Here is a 22,345-nt window from a genome sequence, read left to right as displayed (position 1 = left end):
AGATTCTAGGTATTGCAAGTATGTCTTTAAAAATGTAATTCTTTTTGAAACTATATGTGGTTGTTCAATTAACACTTTTCTATTGCTAATCTTTTTATATCTATATCCCATAGATATTATAATTTTATGTAATTTTGATCTACCATTAGTAAAATCACATTCATTTCTTGCAAAATTAAGTAAATCATTAAGATTAAAATACTGTTTCTTTTCATGCAATTTTTGTATTTGTCTTCCTAACTCTTCTTTAATAAAATATAAATTATTATCCGTTTTGTAGTTCATTTTACAACGCCCTTGTGTTTTTGGTTTTTTTACAGTTTGATATTTTTTGTAGGTTTGAATAATTTTAAAAACCGTCGTGCTGTGAACCTAATACAATTATGTTGAATATAAATTTAATTTTAAAACTCAAGTGCAATACACATACATCAAAAATACGTGAAGCTTTATCACATATATATTTTAAATTCGTATTTGGTGTCTCCGTCTGTACTTCTTCACAATACCTAATTATAGAGTTTCTTTCGCGTTTAGACAGTTGACATCCCGTTCCACCCTTTCTTAACATTTTTATGGTAGATTTAGCAGCAAAAAAATTATATGAAAATTGTTTTTTAATCAATCTTAACAAATTTGATAGACAGTGGTGGCACACAATTAAAGTAAAAGTCACGACATGCGCTTTTACTTTCAATACCAACTTGACGACACTTTGGCAATTGATTTAAATAAAAAACATTATAAATATGTATCATTTCACACTAAATCATCTGAAATAAGGGGAATAAATTTAAATTTATACGTAAGAATTATATTTTCTAATTATCTTGTTGATTAACGTAAATGGTATAGCGTGTTATATATGTTGTGAAATATGCAGATGTAGTGGAGATGGCGAAATTGTTGTGTCGCTAATTTTGTCGCTAATTACTCCGCTCAATTATGGAAATTTACGTAGATGTAAACGGTAATTGGTCCGGCAGCATATTATATTTCGCTCCAACGTGTATTAATATTTCAATTATGCCTATGAAATAGCTTTATATCAAAATTGAAATCATAACAATGTATAAATTCCAATCTCATTAGAAACCTCAGGGAATTATTGACATTTATTAAACCCTGATTAATGGGTTTATCATTATCAAGTATTTAATGAGTCTAAAGAGGAAATGTGTAAAATACACAAACCTACCAAAGGTTTCAATATACCGGGGTTTGGATACCGGGATACAGGCATTGGGTAGTTTTGAAAAGTTATGTTTGGAAAAAGGTGACTGCTGTTTTAAGAGGAGCACGGCTAAACCCGAATGTTTCTAATTCTAGGTCTAGTGTTAGTTCTACTTTTCATTCAATAAAAATATACCACTGAATAACAATTCAAACTAGAACTAACTAAATAGATCTAGAAACATTCGGATTTAGCCGTACGTCTTTCAAGACGGCTAAACCTAAATGATTCTACTTCGTCTTATGTTAGTTATAGTGATAGTGCTAGGGCAAAACTAGAACAAACACTAGACCTAGAACTAGAACCATTCGGGTTTAGCCGCACGTCTTTCAAGACAGCTAAACCCGAATGATTCTAGTTCTAGGTCTTGTTAATTCTAGTAACAGTGCTAGTGCAAAACTATAGTTCGTTTTTTTTCTATAATACTTGTCAATATAAATTTTTTAGGGTTTCTGTTGGTATTATCTAGGGACCCTTATACAATTTATGTTGTTTTCCTGATTTTTAGTAATATTTTCAGTAACTAAATAGTTGAGGTTAAAACGGTTAAAATACTAATAAATTTAATTAAAAAAAAATTAATTGAATGAAATAGAACAAAACAAATGGTAAATAAACACCCCAAATTCATCTTTATTACCTTCTGATTCAGACTCTTCGAGGTTTATGATAAATGGAGGAAGATCGTTAAAGGAAGTATTACCCATATGAGTATGCCAGTCTTTTTCTATTAAGTTCTCAACGTGAGTTATGCAATTGTTCCATATTTCTGCTATGCAATTTGACAAAGCAGTATGCCACACGTTAGTCACACGATTTTTCTCGTGGAAGGACATCGTTGATATGCTTATTGTAATAAGTCTTGCAATAGGCCCAAACTAGATCTATGCATGCAGAAGAAGATCATCGACAACATACCTTTTTTTATTTTGCTGCAAAAATGGCACGATCTTTTCCCAAAGTTGAGCTTTTGTTTCGCGTTCATTAACATTTACATTATGTTCAATTAAAAATTGTATTAAAACACTTTTCTTTGATGATCGTGTGGGTGTTTTTTCTTTGAGGACTGAATGATAGGGCGCATTATCCATTATCACAACATTTTTGCCAGATAAATTTTGTACTGCTAGAATTAGATTTTTTATTGACCCAATTATAAAAGATTTGGAAATTCATCGTATTGTGATAGTCTTTATCAGTATTCTTACTATTAAAAACTAATAAGCAATTTTCTAAAAAGCCACCTCTGTAACCTGCATGTAGTACAGTAAACCTGTCTCCTTCACTTTTTATTTTAATGTTAACCGAACGTTTATCATCGTCTTTTACCTACCTACGTAATTCAGAACCATTCTTATACAGGGGTGTCACACAAAAAACGCCCCAAGCTGTAACTCTGTCATTTACATTCCGATTTTCATGAGCGGGTTATCAAATGAAATGGTTTCATGAATACTATGATTCATGCTACAAATAAATTTTTTCCAAGGCCGTCTTCAATTTTAAGCGATTATTAACTTTTGCTTTTCAAATTGCTATATATATTTTTCTTTACGTCATTGGATAGAGACTGTTTTTCTGAATCCACTGATGTACAATACATCCATTTTGAATATAATTTTAGTAGAAAAAAGACACCTGTATATACAGGTTGCCACACAAGAACGCCGCTAGCTGTACCTCTGTCATTTACCTTCCAATTTTCATGACCTAGCTATCAAATGAAATGGTTTGATGAATACTATGATTCATGCTACAAATAAACTTTTTCCAACGCCATCTTCAATTTCTAGCGATTATCAACATTTGATTTTCAAATTGCTCGGTATGTTTTTCTTCACGCTATTGGATAGAGTTTTTTTTTCTGAATCCATTAATGTACAATACATCAACATTAATTGTAATTGTAGCATAGAAAAACATTAAAATAGTTTCTGAACATTCTCTTAAAGTCACTTCTATTATACTGTAGTGTGCCATGGGATAAATGAAAAAACAACTTATAAGTATCATTTACAACTGCTTCGGGCATTGAAATAGCATTTAATGACTGTTATCAGTTTTGCGTTTTATTTTTTTCCATGGCACACTGCAGTAATACAGAAGTGACTAAGACAATGTTCGGAAAATGTTTTAATTGTTTCTCTCTGCTAAAATGTTAATGTATTGTACATCAATGGGCTCAGAAAAAAATTTCTATCCCATAACGTGAAGAAAAACATACCGAGCAATTTGAAAATCAAAAGTTGATAATCGCTTGAAATCGAAGATGGCGTTGGAAAAAGTTTATTTGTAGCATGAATCATAGCATTCATCAAACCATTTCATTTGATACCTCGTTCATAAAAATCGGAAGTTAAATGACACAGTTACAGCTTACGGCGTTCTTGTGCGACAACCTGTATATACAGGTGTCTTTTTTCTGCTAAAATTACATTCAAAGTGGACGTATTGCACATCAGTGGATTCAGAAAAACAATCTCTATCTAATGACGTGAAGAAAAATATATAGAGCAATTTGAAAAACAAAAGTTAATAATCGCTTAAAATTGAAGATGGCCTTGAAACAAATTTATTTGTAGCATGAACCATAGTATTCATCAAACCATTTCATTTGATGCCTCGGTCATGAAAATCGGAATATAAATGACAGAGTTACAGCTTGGGGCGTTTTTTGTATGACACCCTGTATATCCAAGTTTCGTCCAAAAATATAAAATTTATATCTTCCCCCGAATATTTTAACTGTAGATAGCGCATCAAAAATTTTACTTTAGCTGTAATCGCATGATTTCTTTCCATTAAAATTTTTCGACTATTAATTTTTTTAAATTTGAAACCCATGTCTCGAATTACTGTATATAATAAACTTCGTGAACCAGTGAATTCGAGTTCTCTTTTTGCAAAATATAACAGTTCATTTAGGTTAAAATGTTTCCCTCTAATCAAATTTTGAAAAATTTCAGCTGCAAGCTGTTCTCTTAAATAATAATTGTTGAACCATATCCCTTTTATTTTCCCAATAAATTGCGTTTTTTTCTTGCGTTCATTTTACTTTAATTTTAAATTACTTAATTTTTTGAATAACGAATTTTCAAACAAATGTCAATTATGACATATTTATTTCAAAACATGATAAAACAAAACTCCCTGTTAACTTTACAACAATTTGACAGGTATTATAAAAAAAAAACGAACTATAGAACTAACACTAGACCTAGAACTCGAAACTTTCTAGTTCTAGGTCTAGTGTGAGTTCTAGTTTTAGTTCAATAAAAATATGCAACATACTGATATTTTATGCTAACTAGCGCTACCTACCACTGTCACTGCAACTAACATTAGACCTAGAACTAGAAATAATCATATTTAGTCGTCTTAAGAGACGCACGGCTAAACGGAATGTTTCTAGTCCTAGGTCTAGTGTTACAGGCCTATTTTGTAACTCTCAACGACGTCGTTACGAGTCGTTTGTCGTTTATGAACGACAATTCGTATTTTGTAACTTCTAACCACATCGTTGCCTAAAGACTTTGAGGTTAGGTTTGGTCGTTAGGTAACGATACTGAGATAGCAGTCGTTTGTATGTCGTTTATGTGATTAACAGAAATAATCAAGTTATTTTATTCCGGATCAAAGATATATTGTGAGGTGATGGATGCAGTAAGAAGATAAAAAACGTGAGACTACCTACATATACATTTAATTATATCATAATTTTATGTATTAATTATGTGTTATTTTATGTTATTAATGTATATTAGGAATGAAAATAAATTGTATATGCGACGATTGAGAGATGTGAGCAACCTGTTGAAACGCCAGATGACATTTTTCGAAAATTGTATAGATTTCCAGTAAATTTGGCCCATGAATTTTTTCTTGAGCTGAGTCCTTTTCTTGAAGCCGGTACAAGAATTACAAGAATACCGACAACATTACGATTTATTGTAGCACTACATTTTTATGCTCAAGGAAGCTATCAAAAATCTGCAGGAACAGACAACCGTTGCTCAATGTCTCAGTCATCTGTCAGCAAATGCATAAAAAGTATCACTGACGTAATATTACACCATTTTTCGGGAAGATATCTTAAATTTCCAACAACTTTAGAGGAAATTACTGCAATAAAGAATGGGTTTTCTCAAAACTTTAATTTTCCTGGGGTAATAGGAGTTATAGATGGAACTCACATCGCAATTGTACCTCCAGTTTTCTTGAATCGTAAAAATTATTATAGTATTAATTGTCAAATAATTTGCGATTCAGATTTTATTGGCACTTTGTCCTAAATATCCGGGAAGTGTCCACGATTCAGCAATATGGATGATGAGCAATATTTATAGGGAACTAACAAGTCGTTACAGAAATGGAAAAAGGAGTTCTTGGTTGCTGGGGGACTCAGAATATCCATTACAGCCCTTTTTACTGACACCTGTGTTGAATGCAGTAGAAGGTACACCTGAAGGACAGTACAATAGAACTTTATGTTTGACAAGAAATTGTGTTGAGAGATGCATCGGAGTTTGGAAGGCAACGTTCAGGTGCCTTTTAAAGGACAGAACGTTACACTATAGCCCAAGAGTGCAGCAAAAATAACTATACCTTGCGCAACTTTATATAACATTCTTAAAATTGCAAATGTAGATGTTGCTAATGAAGCACCTGATGAAAATGAAGATGAAGTACAACACAATGATGATCATAATGAACTACATCAAGTTGGTGTAAATATTAGAAATAATGTGATTAGGAATTATTTTCAATAAATTTAGTTGCAATAGTTTTAAACATTTTTTATTTAAAAAAACTAAAACAAAAATATTCATTAAGAAAAAACCATATCACAAAAAAAACTAAAATAAAAATATTCATTAGAAAATAACTGATATCACAAAAAATTAAGATTAAATTACACCTAGAATTCGCTATACTGCCGGGGCAAAAGGTCATAAGTACAATTGTATCAACAATTCAAATTTGCCTCAAACGCCATATTAAAAAAAATAGATTTATGACCTTTTGCCCTGGCAGTAGCGAATTAGTCTTTATCTTCTATGTTTACATTATATTTTAGCTCCATCTTTAGCCTCATGAGCTGCACCCCTTGTTTTTTTAACTCTACTAATTGTTTAAGATTTAAGTTTATTTCCTCAAGGGTATTAGAATCAGTTTTTTTTTCTTTGAAGAGTTTGAAAGTTTTTGCTGCTCTTTATTTTTTTCTTGATCCACAGCAACTGCAATATTTTCATTATTATTTATTCCTATTTCTGACACACCTTCCATTCCTTCTATAACAACCTCGCCTGTCAGATATAGTAGTTTTTTTTCAATTTCGGAAAGTTCGCGTTCTGGTGCACCTTTATTTCCTGTCTCAGTATAGCTGTTTTTAATTATCCTTGCCCTTTTACGGACTTGGCTTTTCCAATCTACGAAAACCTAAAATAAAATAATAAACACTTATTCCAGAACATTATATTATTTACTCTCTTCCATTCATTTAAGGATTTCTGAGGTCCGCCACTAGAATTTAAACTATTAACTAAGTCCTCCCAACATTTGGTGAGCTCATTTGGGTGATCAGGAGTAACTTTGTTCTCTCTAAAATATTTATTTGTTTCCAACATATTGATGTATAGTTCGTATTGGTTTTGAGTGGTTCTCACTCTACGTCTTTTTGCTGGTGTCTCTAATCTAAAATATATTTTTTTAATAACAAAAACATTTTGCTTTATTACAATATTTTGTATTTACCCGGCCATTCTTTAAATATATTCTATTATAATTATAGTATTATAATTTTTATTTTTTTTTTATTTTGATATTTGCGAGAACACAGGCTGTGACACAGGTACAGGGTGTCCCAATTTCGATGTCCACATAGGCTATCTCCGAAACTAAAAGAGATAGAAAAAAAGTAGCTTACATGTCATGATCTCGTTTTTCGAGAAAATGCTAATGCCGAAAAGTCCGAACAGCTATCGTCTTTTGTTTTCGCCCTATCGGCAAAAACTGAAAATTTTGCGAAAACGACAATCGCGAATATCTCACTTATTATCAAAGATGGAGTATTATAAATAAAACATTATATGGGCTACTTTTTACGAAGAATTCAGTGGCGTATGTAGAATTTTTTTCCCATCTTTTATTTTCGAGATTTGAGACATAACTTTATTTTTTTAAATGGAAACCATAGTTGGCTATGACCTAAAATAATTTTTTATTTTCTTCTGATAACAAATATATATAGTTTGTGGGGTATATTTCTTATAGTTATTGAATAATTAACATAAATTCATTTTGTTCTATCTAAAACTAATGTATGTATTTAAAAGTTAATGTTGCTATGGTGATAACCATACATACTATGATGGAACATAATGTATCAATTTTTTTTGTTCTTTCTAAAACTATTGTATGTATTTAAAACTTAATGTTGTTATGGTGATAACAATGCCACGATGGAAAACATTGGGTACGTTCAGCAGGTGTCAACAGTTGAATTAAATCAGTCAGCTAGTTGTATGAGCTTTAATACAGCGGAATGAAATCGACTGAACAAGCAATTGAGAATTAGCAGTTCAGCATAACCTAAAACTATGGCCAACAATAATATTTTTGAAAATTTTGTGTTATTACAAGAGATAATAGATGATGATGTTGATTTTAAGGCTCATTTCATTTTATACAGTTCTGCCAGTTTTCAAAATTAAAGGGGAGAAACAAAAAATATTAATCCTAACCTAGAATTTCACAACCGCTGACAAACTAAGCGCAGATTACTTACGCTGAGATATTTACTAAACTGCTGCGTAACAGCGCTGACTTAGCATATCGTTCAGCCGTGACTGCTAATATAGCAACTTAACAGTTGACACCGGCTGAACGTGCAAATTGTTTCCAATTATTGCCAATGGCATTATGTGCTGGTGCTCCGTCATATTGAAAATATATCATTTGAGACTTATTTAATGGCAAATTGTCGATCAAAGGCACAATGTGTTGCCTTGATATATTGAGGTATTACCTGAGTTTAAGTTTTTATGGTAGATACTATATGCCAACATTCTATTATCTAAAAGGGCACACCATACATTGAACCTCAACCTTCTTTGAACACTCAGAGACTTCATTGGTCCAGATGACATTTTGAACAAACAGCAGATTATTTAATTTTTCTAAATATCATCTACAAAATTCTAATCTTAGATTGACATCTCCGGCACGTAAATAATGAGTTAGGTCCGCTTTGTATGGTTTATACATATTTTTCTTTCATATTCGGGAGCAGCGGTTTTTGGGTCAGACGTCTTGTTCAATTTCTCTGCAAGATCCATTTTATTTATCGCAAGTGAAGCCAACACATTGACTTCATCCTCTTGCAGGCCATTTTGGTATGTTTTTGCACGTGGTTTGGGGATGGACCAAAAATCTATTAAATTTTCTGCTAACCGGCTGAAGGTTCTTACGTGCGGTTGTCTTCTTTCCGGATACCTTGTGAAATATAATTCCGCGGCTAACGTCGCATTCTTATCTGATAACATCATGTTCCATCATGTTATATTTTCATAATTTTCGAAGTTCATTGTAAAGTTTTATTTAGTTTTGTTATACTTTGACACCTAACATGCTGGTGCATCATACCAGCTCATAATGCCAGAGTTGTTATCGAATTTTTAAATACAAACTTTGGCATTTATTTGATACATTATGTTCCATCATAGTATGTATGGTTATCACCATAGCAACATTAACTTTTAAATACATACATTAGTTTTAGATAGAACAAAATGAATTTATGTTAATTATTCAATAACCATAAGAAATATACCCCACAAACTATATATATTTATTATCAGAAGAAAATAACAAATTATTTTAGGTCATAGCCAACTATGGTTTCCATTTAAAAAAATAAAGTTATGTCTCAAATCTCGAAAACCAAAGATGGGAAAAAAATTCTACCTACGCCACTGAATTCTTCGTAAAAAGTTGCCCATATAATGTTTTATTTATAATACTCCATCTTTGATAATATCAGAGATATTCGCGATTGTCGTTTTCGCAAAATTTTCAGTTTTTGCCGATAGGGCGAAAACAAAAGACGATAGCTGTTCGGAGTTTTCGGTATTAGCATTTTCTCTAAAAACGAGATCATGACATGTAAGCTACTTTTTTTCTATCTCTTTCAGTTTCGGAGATAGCCTATGCGGACATCGAAATTGGGACACCCTGTACACAGGTGTTAGGTTGATTGAGGTTATGTTGTTAGTTCAAACCTTGGTTCAAACCATGTTCAAATGGACCAACATTAGTTCAAATGTGTACTATCCTAGTCTAGTTTTATTTGTTATTTAGCACTAGATTATTGTATATTCTTTATTGTATATTCTTGATATTCTTTATTGAGCTATAACGGATATTGCCTTCCCCGTATTAATTATCGAGTTTTTACTGTAAAATCAAATTATGTCCTGGTTTCTATAGAAATATATTTTTGTATATTGCATATTAAGTGAAATTCACTATATACAAAAAATGTAAAGGTTATAAAGAGAACATAAATTGAGTTACAATTATTTAAGTTGAATAAAGTCAATTAAGAGGTGCACTTTAGTTCGGGTGGAAACAGATAGAGAGGCACCATAAGGATTTGAGATTTATGCAAATTGGATTCAGAGCGTTCGCGAACGATATAAGTGTGCGGAAGTGGAATCGATTTTTCAACCGCGAGCCGCACCTCTTTATCAGCGATAATCCCACGATATGACCTTCATTTATATTTCGACGTCGACCATAAGGGGAGAGGTAGTCAGCTTATTTCAATTTCCAAAAAGGATTTCTCCTCTTCTCCATAACTATATTTTCTTTTTATCAACTCCCCTGTGCTACACAAGCCTCGGATACGACATCCCAATCTCTTCCGCGACGCTAAACGATCACCTCCGGTGGATATTACCATTGGAAAACTTCCTACCGACTTGAAATGCAGCTCGACGCAACAATGCATTCAATTAAAACTTGTCCACGATGGGAACTTCTGGTGCATTTAACTTTCTCGAATCCTTCGTGAGGCTCGGATTAAAAGGGCTAACAACGAATGTACGAACGAGGAATGGTGGAGGTGCCGGTGTTGACGAATGTACTAAATTTCTACCGACCTAAATTAATTGCCCAAACAAAACTCTTCCGGGGCTGCGTTTAGTTCTTAAATGCAGCACGTCAGAGGCATCTCTTCTATGTAATTTCGGTTCCGTGCACCATATAACTTATAACATACGTGTACAAGCGAACGCGAGTTGCTTGACAATTTTACATCTTGGTATACCAAATTATGCGATGCTATTCCCACAAACAAGCTTGAAATGGCTGGATATACAGTTAGTTATTACCGAAACTTTTGGAATAAAATTTAATTTAATGTTTGTATTATTAGAATAAGTTATACAAGTTCGAGATATGAATACCGAATTTGGTTAGAATAACTTAGAAATTATATCAATAGAAAAGTCACGTTTTTGACTTGATGGGATTGAAAACTCCCGAAAAGGTCCTAAAATCATATCTGTTGATTTTCATTCCGCACTACAACCGGTGATTTATTTGAAGTGCTATGATATAAAAATTCAAGACATGTCCGAGCTGGTAGAATGCCGGACCAAACGAGAATTGAAAAATATTACCGAGAAAATCGGCTTCCGAGTGGAAATTCGGGGGGGAATTTGGTGGATTTTTTTATTTCTTTAAGGTTTGGGAAATCGCAGCTCCGCCTGAATTGCGAAAGCTTCGTGTTGCATTTTTTACCGATTATGATAATCCACGCTTTGTTTTTGTATTCACAACAATATTAAACCCGTGCGGTATAATCTAGCTTCGCTAAAATAAGCATCTAAAAGAGAGAACATATTTAAAATTTCATCTAGTTTAGTCGTAGCGCGGCGTCGACGTCCGCTGAATTTTTCATGTGACGTTCTCATCGTCGTCAACGGTTACGTGGTGAAACAATAGTGAATTGCCGTAAAATTTTATTCTAAGGGCGTTTTTCTATTTTTCTATTCCACTATCAATCATCGAGATGTCAACGAGGTAACTTATTACTATTTGATGTAGAGAGAAGTTGCTGCTTGTCTCAGCCACAATATATTGCACAAATATTTATGTTTCTTGGGGATAATATATCTGTAGTTTATTTTCAAAGTCAATTTTACTCATAATGTATTGTATTAGGTATTTTGTTTTTGTTCGGTTAATAATTATTTATGCAAACCAATTTTTACAAATTAATTATACAAACGAGAAATCACACAAAAATATTTCATTTCATTCGCAACGAACAAAAATACATTTTTAAATTAAAAAACATGAATCTTAGTGAATAGAAAAATAAATTGCAGGTTCATGGAGACATCTATTAGCTAAATTTTTAAATTTACGAACTAAACATAAAAACGAGCCTAAATAAATACGTCTGTGCAAGAAAGAGGTAACTCGTTTAGAAGAGTGTTGTCGTAGACAAAGCTTATATGCGTTAATTTTATGAGTGTCTTTTAAGGTTGATTCGTAATCGTGATGGTTATAAAAATTAAAGAGTTTTGGAGGAACGAAATGGTTTAAACGAGGAACAAGTATACGATTAGTAACGTTTGATTACCGATAAAAGGAAATATGTTCACTTATCTTGATTCCTTCTGGAGGTGTCACATGTTAGTTAAAAATGGCTGACTGACCTTGATCTTGAGGGATCCTTCGGGAACAGGATGGAAGATTGGACTCGAACTCAGGTATGGTTTCGATTTCTTCGAAGAAAATTCAGAAACACTTGTTTACTTTTACTTGATAAAAAAAATTGAGTTGTCAAAAAAAAATTCTAAGTTCAAACTTAGGTTAGAAAATTTAAGGTTAATTTGACGTAGATTCGACAACACTTGACTCTAGCCAAATTTGATCTCTCTTCGGTGTCAATTTCCGCGGCCTTATATACCCTTTTTGGACAAAGCCTTCTTGGATATCCGAATTTGATCGTCTCAGTTTCACTCTGGGCTCTCCGATTGGTTGATTAAGTGGCGGGAATTATAAATTACACAGGTTAGCCAAAATAATTAATTTTTTTAAAGAAAATAACTGTCAATTTTGAAACTATTCGAAATTATTAATAAACTTTAAATTTGATTAAGATTTTGTAATTTTGTAGCTAATTTTTAATTTTTTTAGATAAACGCGCTTTCGGGTGTGAATTTCCTTCGAGAAAATCGTAATTTGAATTTGAAGTTTGAAAATGAAAAATTGGAATTTAAATAGATAAAATGATACAGAAATGGATGAAATTGCGGCCTATGGGCTAAATCGATACAATCTATCGATCTCGCATTTTTTTAGAATCTAAAATCGTCTGAAAAGTCACCAAAGTCAATACCTGTCAAAAATGTAAATGACAAGGTCAAATTTGAAGGATATTCAAGGAATTAACTCTTTTTTGGACATCGCCCTAATTTTTCTTAAATCTAAACCAAAATCATAACAAAACGTAACTACTTAGCCTAATCTATAATACTAAAGATCTTAAATTTAATTTTTTTTTGTTTCTTCGGAAACGGATTTTATTACAGTATACAGGTGATTCAAAAAACCGCTGACAGACTTCTAGAGTAGATAATACATGAAAAATTAAGATGAATAAAATTCAATTCAAAACTGTTGCTTTAATCCAGCCATGTCCAACCCAAATTACTCTTCGGGCCAAAATTTAGGAATGTACAAGGCACTGGGCCGCCACCCACTTGAACAAGAAAATTTCAATTCTAGCGCACACTCGCGCTCAAATGAGATACGTATACACAAACTAGCATGTACACAGATATACACAATAATATATAGGTATTTCAGTAAATTACAACAGATATTTAATGTGAAACTTGTTTATTTATTTTATTTGAAATTTTTTTAATATCAACTTCTAATTTTGTTGTGGCACAACGTAACTGATTCGTCAAATTTGCGTCGGTGAGCCTGTTACGGTCTTTGGTTTTGACTAATTTTAATCTAGAAAAAAATGACTCACAGAGATATGTTGTGCCGTTTGCTGCCACAATACACATAGCTAATTTTTTCAAATTAGGAAATTTATCTTCCTGGATATATTTTCGACTATATTGATGTCCTCAAACCTTAATTTCATTTCTGAGTTGGACTGCAGATCGATAAGTTCCAGTTGTAAATAAATAACCTGGAGCTGAATTCACATCAATATTAAATGGACAATTAAAAATATTGAACATTTGTTCAAATTTTTCTAGGTAGGCAAATCTTTTTTCAAATTCCTCAAGCAAATCTTTAATATTATGCGAATATTCGGAAATGGGTTTATTTTCCATTTCGAAATCATTTAAGTGAGGGAAATGTGTGGCATTATTCGATTTCAGTTGATTTTGAAAATATTTTAATTTAGCAATGAATGTCTTTATGTCTTGATAGCAATTCGTAATTAATTTATTTTCTCCTTGAAGATTCTGATTTAGTTCATTTAATTTAGTTGTGATATCTATTAAGAAACACAAATCCAACAACCATTTTTCATCGTATAATTGTGGAACGTCTTCGCCGTTCTCATTCATGAAAATTCTAATTTCTTCCCTGAGGTTCCAAAATCTTAATAAACATTTTCCACGACTCAACCATCGTATTTTGGCGTAATATATTAGGTCACAGTACTCGGACTCCAGTTCGCGAAGGTATTCTTGAAACTGGCGGTGTTTTAATGAATTATTTTTTATTTTGTTAATAATATTAATGACAACTGACATCACGTGAGACATATTTAATGACTGAGCACATAGATTTTCTATATGTAAAAAACAATGACAAATAAATAAATCCAAAAATGATGTATTTTGTCCCAAGCTTTCAATATGTTTGCAAATTAAAGTAACTGCTCCTATGTTTTTTCCTATCATTGATGGTGCTCCATCGGTTGTAATACCAATAAGTTTTTTTAAATCTAATTGTCGATCTTCCGCGCATTTTAGAACAGCATCTTTAATATCTTTGCCCGTTGTTGTATCCTTCAGACTCACAAGATCAAGGAGTTCTTCTGTTACTTTCAGCTTATTATCAACTCCGCGAATAAATATAGCAAGTTGTGATGTATCCTTGATATCGGTTGTTTCATCCAAAGCTAATGAGTAGTACACAAATTGTTTGGTATGTTCATTGAGGTTTAGGGAAATTTCATTGGAAATATCATCAACTCTACGTGCAACAGTTTGATGAGACAGACTTATTTCTTTATAAATATGAACTTTTTCCGGGCTAATATCTTCAGCTGCAGCAATTAAACATTCTTTGATGTATTCTCCATCCGAGAAAGGTTTCATTTTTTTAGCAATAATTTGAGAAATTTTTAAACTTGTACTGACAATGTCGTTTGATTGTTGATTTTGTTTTTGAAACACATTTTGTTGAGACTTTAAGTTAGCTTTAAGTAAGTGTAATTTGGCCTTGCGTTCACCACCAGAAAGTACAGAAAGTTCCGTATGTTTTTCATAATGTCTTCGTATATTATAAATTTTAGCAGTAATCGTTTCACGACAAACTAAGCACACAGCATTATTTTTTACTTGCAAGAAAAAGTAGTCATCTTCCCAATTATTTTTAAATTGTCTGTTTTCATCTTCTAGTTTTCTTTTCTTCCTACCCGACATCGCACGTCAATATTATGGACAATTTTATTTATTCTGGTATAATTAAAGAAACGAATAAATTTTTGTAGGACTGCAAATTAAAATAAAATATTACTTACTTTTATTTTCACAACCTTTTTAAAACAATAAGTTTATCAACTCTGTGATTAATCAACTCTCTACGAAGAACTCGCATAAACTGAAGGGACTAGAAAATTTTATGATTCAATCCACTTTTGAGCGAAACAGGGGAATACCCGACAAAACGGACAAATTCGCAGTTACGTATCTCCGAATCTACGTAAGTCGGGTTTACGTAGGTCGGGGTATTTACTGTATTCGTAAACGCCATACATCGGGATTCGCTATTGTGCAAATTATTTTTTTAACATCGTCATTGCCGATACCTCGGCGGCGGTGTCAAAAAAATTAAGATGAAAGGTTCTTCCCAATATATTGAGCTATGTGTTTACCAAATTTGGTGAAATTCGGGCAAGGAATAACTGAGTAAAATCGGTATATAGGTACCCACATACATACAAGATTCCATTTTTATATATTAAGATATAGGAGTTTTATAAAACGTCATTCGACCAACTAATAAAAATTATTTGTATTATCGATTATTAAAATTTAAATATTAATTTGTGCGATTTCCTTTTTTTGTTATCGGGCCGCACAAAAATCGCAATCGGGCCGCCAGTTGGACATGGCTGCTTTAATCAAAGTTTTGTAAGAGACCATTTGATAGATAAATGATCACTTTACACGAAAATACTGCCCGTTTGATAAAATTAGAAGTGGAGTTGAAAATATTTTTAAAAAAAGGGCTTTTATTGCAGATAATGTTTGATTTTAAAGAAACTTTGACCCGCTATATCTCGTTAAGGAGGCATTAGCGACCCCATTTATATTAAGACTTTTCATCTTAATTTTTGATGTATTCCCTGCCCTAGAAGTCTGTCAGCGGTTTTTTGAATCATCTGTATTTACCGCATAAATTTATTTGGATATCAAACTGTGCCTCTTATTAAAATAATGGGTGGGAAGATAAGTATATAGGATTCAGTGGAGTTGAAAACACTTTCTACTTTCAGGAACTCTTCTCATACTGATTACGGAAGAGTTCTGAGGTGTTTAGAGGCCTTTGACGATGCTATTCGCGACCGGCGTTGAAAGCATCGTTAACTTTACACTCGAAGCGACCGTAGATAAGAACGAAACGTTTTACCCCCTCAACGTTCGCGGAGGACATACCCAAATAGCCCCAATGTTACCGTCTTTTTATTCCTTTTCTTCTTCTCCCATTTTATCCCTATTCTCTTGCTTCAAATGTAGGTAATTCAGATAGCGTATGGTTAGAAACGTAAGTGGGGAGTAAATTAAGGTGGCGTCTTTCTGACAAATGACGGCAATGCGGGAACGTTGACCTAAAGCTTAACCGTAACGCGAATGGATTCGGTTTGGGATCGTTGGATGTTTGGTTGAGTTTTGGGTGGGTGGTTGAAACGACGGTGAATCCTTTCAATTGTACGCGACCCGAACGAGTAAACAATCTCTGTTCAGTCGCTCATAAAGACAGAGTTTGGTAAAGTTCGCAAACTTTCACCCACTGTGTAAATATTGATACTAAGAGTGGATGAAAAGAGTCGTCGTTTATATCAATTATTGCGTTCGCTGGAGTATAAAAGTTCTTCAGCTACCGGGATTTAGGACTTTTTTGTTTTATTGTCATGACTACGTGAGAAGCTTCATTGATGACATGTACCGTTACGGTTGGAAAGAAAAAGAATAACGTACAAAAGAGGCAATAACTTCCAGATGGTATCCTCGGTCGTTGTGTTACTATGCAGATTTTTATGCCGGCTCGCTTATGGCGATACAAAAGATTTTTGCTATGTAAGGTCGTAAATTCCGTTATGGAATTTTATATACATATACACTCATGTACTCGCTAACTTCAATATTTCCTTTTCATTTCTGTATGTAAAGCGTTTGAGTTGGGAGTTGTTTTAAAAAGATTATTGTGAAAAAGACAATCACAATGTCATCAACTTTATTTTACGATCTCTGTAAATATTTCATCGCAACCTTCCTTATTCTCGTTTCAAACGAAATAAACATGTTTTATTGGAAACAAAATTTTAGAGCTTTCAGTTAAAATTGATCTTGCGTACTACAATAAAAATAAAATTTTCTGTAAACCGCTTATATAATATATACTTTCAACCCTTAATCCGATTTTGCGAGTCGTGCGTCCTATTTTCAAGAAAAGCAAGAGACGCCCTTTATTCCGTAAAGTTTATTCTGGAATCCACTTTGTTTACGAAAATATCCCACCCATATTGTTGTTTTCTTTTGGTCTTCGAGTGTAAATCATTTAAAAAAATAGATATTGTAAAGAAATCAAGTTTTTGATCTTACGATGTTTTATTAAATGAAAATTACGCTTTGAAATTAACTTTTAGCTTTAGTCTACCAGAGTTTAATTTAATTACACTCTTTCTTTTTCATCTTGAACGAACCTGAACTTTGTTTTACTCTTCGGAAGTAAGAAGGTCAGTTCGGAGGAAAGCTAGAAAAAAATAAAGGAATAGAAGAAAAATTTCCGGAGTAAAAAATAGTAAAACTACGGTTTTATCTAGTAAATGAATAGGTGGCGCTATTTAGACAGCTTCCGGCTCCTTTAAAGTATAAAAATAACAAGCTCGTTTACTACGACATTAAGACATTGTATTTAGAAATATCTTGTTCAACCCGTAATACTTTTCGCTTGAAACTGTTTTTTTTTGGTTGTAATTTAAACCGACACTTAATTAAATCCATCCTCCATCGGGCTTGGATGGGCGATGTTAATTAAAACCGTTTGTAGGAAGGCTTTTATTTTTCGTGGGCGAAAAAAGGGGTCACCACTTGTTTCCTTAATATCCCGCGGGACGCCACTGTGCGGCTTTATTTAATTAACAAACAAAAAGCAAGCGAAGATAACGACTGGACACGGACGTCCAAAAAGACGTAGAAAAATTCCGTCCAGGATTATCCGAACTCGTGCTGCAATAATTCACAGTTTTCCCGGGCGCGTTTTAATTGCGGCTATGTCGAAAGTTAGCGAAACCAACCGGAGATAAAATTACCGCCGCATGTCAAAAAATAAAATAACCAAAATTTAAGTTTGAGATTTATGGAAGTGCCGTGATGGTTTTTACAGACATTTGTTTCTCATCTAACAACTGATACTACCTCGATTGGATTTTAAAGCTTTTTAGTATAGAATGCTCAGATCTTAATTAGTCTCTTGGACTCTCTTATACCGGGAGAATTAGTCCAGAGTAAACTGAGTTTGCTCTCAATCTATCTTCCAATTTATTTACTATCACAAATGATATACCAATTGTAGGTTCTGTTCCGGTCACCGATAATTGATACCAACCCCTTGCCACATTGATATGAAAGGGTATCAAAATGAAAGTAACTTTGTTACCAAATTAATAAGGGGCTAAATACTAAAAGATGTTGTTCTGCAGCAATCTTCAACATACCTAGGTAGATAACCCACATGTAAAAATCGTATTTTCTCCAACCGCAAACAATTAGATAGCAAAGCGTAAGTAAGATGTATTGACTCATTCGTCGTGGAAAGACCAATGAAATCATCTGCGGTAAATGAGTCACCTCATGTTCTCATCAAACATATAATAGAAGGAAATTGAGATAGTGGCAGAGAGGGGAGGTAGAGATAGATAGATATATAGAGGCCAGGAAAAAATACAAAGAAGAATTCAAGAAAAAAAAGAGGGAGTTGAAGGAAAGGAAGGCTGTGAAGATTAAGGAGTTGAAAGAGGAAAATGAGGTATGGAGATACTTAAAGAGGATGAGGAAGGGAAGAGAGGAAGTCATCAGAGATATACAAATGACTGAATGGAGAACCTTCTTTATGGGATTGTTGGGAGAAAACAGAGAAAAGACTGGCAGAGGTAGAACGAGGGGTACAAGAAGGAGAATAGATAACACTGGAAGAAGTGGAGGCAGTGTTGAGGAAACTGAAGAGGAGAAGGGCACCAAGAGAGGATGAGATCCGGAATGAGGCATGGTTGGAGGCGACGGAGACAGTGAAGAAGAAGCTATGGAAGGTAATAAACGACGTATGGATGGGGGAGAGGTTTCCGGACAGGTGGAGGATGGGGATAATATGCCCACTGTATAAAAAGGGGAGTAAAAGGGTTGTGAACAATTATAGAGGAATCACCCTGTTGGACACAACTTTCAAAATGTATGCAAAGATAGTGGTGGGGAGGTTGGATGAGGAAATGGGGAGGGGGGAATTGTTGCCGAATGGGCAGGCGGGATTCAGGAAGGGAAGAGGGGCAATTGACAATATATACATTCTGAAACACCTAGTAGATAGGGAGATGTACAGGGAGACGATATACAAGGTTAAAGTGGGGAAAAAGTTAAGTGAGATATTCTTTACAACAAAGGGATTGAGAAAGGGGTGCCCATTTGCAATATATACGGCGAACTTGGAAAAGAGACTTGCGAAGGGGCAAATGGGTGGGGTGGTGATAGGAGGAATAAAGGTGCGGCGTATGCCAAGGAGATGATGAGGTCCCTGGAAAGATATTTTAAGGCGAAGCGGTTGGAGGTAAACGTCGAGAAGACAACGATAATGAAGTTCTGCAAAGGGAGAAGAAAGAAGGAGGAATGGAGGTGGCAGGGAAGAGAGATAGAGCAAGTGGAAGAGTACACGAACCTGGAATATGGTTTCGCGGAAAGTAATAAGGTCGGGGCGCACATGAGGGCGATGGCAAAAAGAGCGAACAGAGTGATGGGACATTTTTGGGGATGGGGGGAAAGAACTTTAGGGAGGGACGTGGGAAAAAGAAAGGTTATGTTTGATGGCTTGGTAAGGAGCACAATGATGTACGGCGCAGAAGTATGGGGATGGAGAGAACAAGGTTTGCTGGAGGATATACAAACACGATATTGGAGATGGGTACTAGGATTGGCAAGGGAGATTCCAGGGTATGTAGTGAGGGAGGAGGTTAAGGTGAATGCAGTAAGGGTGGAGATAGGGAGAAGAGCAGTGAAGTATGAGGAAATGATAGAAGCAAGACCGCATTGCAGGATCTTGGGAGAGTGCTGTATGGAAATTAAGGAGAGGAGGCTGATTTATGGGTTGGGTTGGGTTGGGTTGGGTTGGGTTGGGAAGGAGACAGGGAAGAATATTATAAAAGAGTGGGATACTCACTAACTGAGATCGAGAACAGAAGAGCAGAAAGAGGTGAAATGTGGAGAGAACTGAGAGATAGGGACATGGATATACAGAGGCAGGAAAGAAGGTCACAGATACGAGAAGGGAGATACAATGAAAGGTATGGGGAGATAGTGGCAGAGGAACTGCCAAAGTAGTTGTTGATGGAAGGGGATGATGAAGGGAAGAGATTGGTGGCCAGATTCCGCTGTGGAAATGAGGAGAGGGGAATAGGTACTGGGCGGACGATGTGGAGAGGTGGTGTAGGCTGTGTGGAGAGGATTGGGAGAGGCTGGAACACATGCTGAGAGGGTGTAGTGAGCTAAGGGAGGAGGCAATGGACAGAAAACAGATTTTGGGAGCAGGGGGCGAGGGCAAAAGATGGATGAGGGAGGTGATCGGGGCTAGGAGGCGAAGGTGTGGAAAGGGGAGAGGAGGGTAGAGGATCTTAGAGGATTTTAAATATTAATTCCTTTCTTCATGTATGATATAGCATAAAATAATATTGTAATACTTAAGTAAGCGGATGTAAGCACCTTGTATTACTTTTAAGTCAACTTATACAAATTAAAATTAGTAATTTCTCTTGAACATATGCAAGAGACATGTTTAATTTTAATTTTTTGCCTCTGTGATAAAAAAGCTCTTCAACACTGCCATTTATTAATATTAAGCCTCCCTTAATGGAAAGTATTTGGTATTCACGTAAAAAATAAAATCCTGAACATTACTTCATCAATCAGTAATTGTTTTTAAAGTAGTAAGCCAAACATCATGGGTTTGTTCGCATTCATCATCCCCGAAAACAACAAAACCTCGTCAAGCGAACAAACCGTTCACAGGCACAAAACCCAAAATACACCCAACACATCGAACCGCTTTCGTAATAACCCACTATACAAACTTCAGTTTTGGTGTTGCAGTAAAACATGTAGTATCGATTAACCCGACGCGATGCAACGCGCGACGTGCACAGCTCCGCAGTTTTTAAGGCTAGGCATCCACTATCACCAAATTTCATTAGTTTTCGATTACCACACGATTGGATCTAAACGAAGCACGCGACCTGACGCGTCGAAATTGATTAATAACATTCTACTCTAATACAAATGAGAGACCATAAACAGAATGTTTTTAATGTAATTTTACATCACCATTGTTTTATTGGAGTTATTTATATAAAGTTATGGGACTAAAACTTTTATTGATACGAAGGTAGTTAAGAGAGAATTAATTTGACTTTGTTTTAATTCAGTTTTAGAGAACTTTGCGTAAAGTTCTAAATTATATGAAATCTACTGTTGCAGTACAATTTATAAACTAATAATTTCAATTAACGTTTTCATCCAATTTGCAAACTAAATATAACTAACGACTATCAATTGACACAATTATGATAAAATTGTTTAAATAAAATATGGTAAACATTATTTTAAATGTAACACAAATATAAACGTTCGTTCAAGTGTGAAAAATTAATTCATTCCGAGTCCGATTGTAACACATAAAATGAAATTAAACTCTCCCACGTCTGTCATCGATTTTCGTATGTATTCGGAGTGGAGGAGATGACATCGTGAAGTCGCTTATGTTTATCCTCTGCCCCATTATCCTTGTATTACGATGATGAGAAAGGTGAAAATGGAAATTGTATGCGCCGGCATACAATTTCCAATTTTTTCCGGATTCTATGTTGTACGTATTTGTGTGGAAATAGAAGTGAAGGAAAGGGGAATAATGAAAACTGAAACGTGGTCGGGTCGCGTCCGCATACAGAACATATATTAGGCCGAGCGGAGCATTGGGAACAATAAATTCAGATTGGCCAGGGAATATCAATTGGGAATTGGAAACGTATGAGTAATATGCATTACCCCCAACGGCGACGAGAGGGTATTGAAAAAAAAGGCGATGTGAGAGGACAGTTTCGATGTGGTAACGATAAATTTATTACACCTGTATTTGCGCAACGAAATGTAAAAATTGTTTCAAAAAACAACTAAAAAAAAACTTTATTTTCTATATAAGATTAAGACACATTGTTCAGGGTGTCGGATCGAAAAACAGAAACGACATTCGTTTACACTTTGTTGATGAGAAAACTCGGTAAGAAATCCTGTGAACGATTATTTTGGTACGTGCGCTTATTTACTCGAAAAATACAACAGTCGCTCCTTGACGCGA

General features: G+C 34.2%; 2 protein-coding genes across 8 annotated transcripts in view; one reads left to right on the top strand and one right to left on the bottom strand.

Annotated features, from left to right (window-relative positions):
• Nucleotides 1–15,314, bottom strand: part of LOC111422078 (general transcription factor II-I repeat domain-containing protein 2-like) — a 50,516-nt gene extending 35,202 nt beyond the window's left edge. Inside the window, exons 1-4 of one of the 6 annotated variants that reach the window (XM_071198272.1) lie at nucleotides 6,989–7,466; nucleotides 6,721–6,928; nucleotides 6,536–6,673; nucleotides 6,016–6,471 (exon numbers count right to left, since the gene is read on the bottom strand). In XM_071198272.1, the coding sequence (XP_071054373.1) occupies nucleotides 6,403–6,471; nucleotides 6,536–6,673; nucleotides 6,721–6,928; nucleotides 6,989–6,996 (423 nt within the window). In that variant the 5' untranslated portion in view covers nucleotides 6,997–7,466 and the 3' untranslated portion in view covers nucleotides 6,016–6,402. Of the gene's footprint in view, nucleotides 1–6,015; nucleotides 6,674–6,720 lie in introns of those variants that run through there. The other 5 variants (XM_071198268.1, XM_071198270.1, XM_071198269.1 and 2 more) reach the window with 5 other exon arrangements.
• Nucleotides 1–22,345, top strand: part of LOC111422118 (Neuropilin and tolloid-like) — a 198,194-nt gene that overhangs the window by 42,151 nt on the left and 133,698 nt on the right. Inside the window, exon 1 of one of the 2 annotated variants that reach the window (XM_071198264.1) lies at nucleotides 11,932–12,015. The exons of the other annotated variant lie outside the window; for it this stretch is intronic. The gene's annotated coding sequence lies outside the window, so the exon portion shown is untranslated. Of the gene's footprint in view, nucleotides 1–11,931; nucleotides 12,016–22,345 lie in introns of those variants that run through there. 2 annotated transcript variants of the gene reach the window in all.

This window comes from Onthophagus taurus, chromosome 7 (assembly GCF_036711975.1).
Source record: "Onthophagus taurus isolate NC chromosome 7, IU_Otau_3.0, whole genome shotgun sequence".
In the NCBI taxonomy this organism is placed as follows: domain Eukaryota; kingdom Metazoa; phylum Arthropoda; class Insecta; order Coleoptera; family Scarabaeidae; genus Onthophagus; species Onthophagus taurus.
The sequence above is the reverse complement of the archived record's forward strand: the minus strand, read 5'-3'. Positions and strand labels throughout refer to the sequence as shown.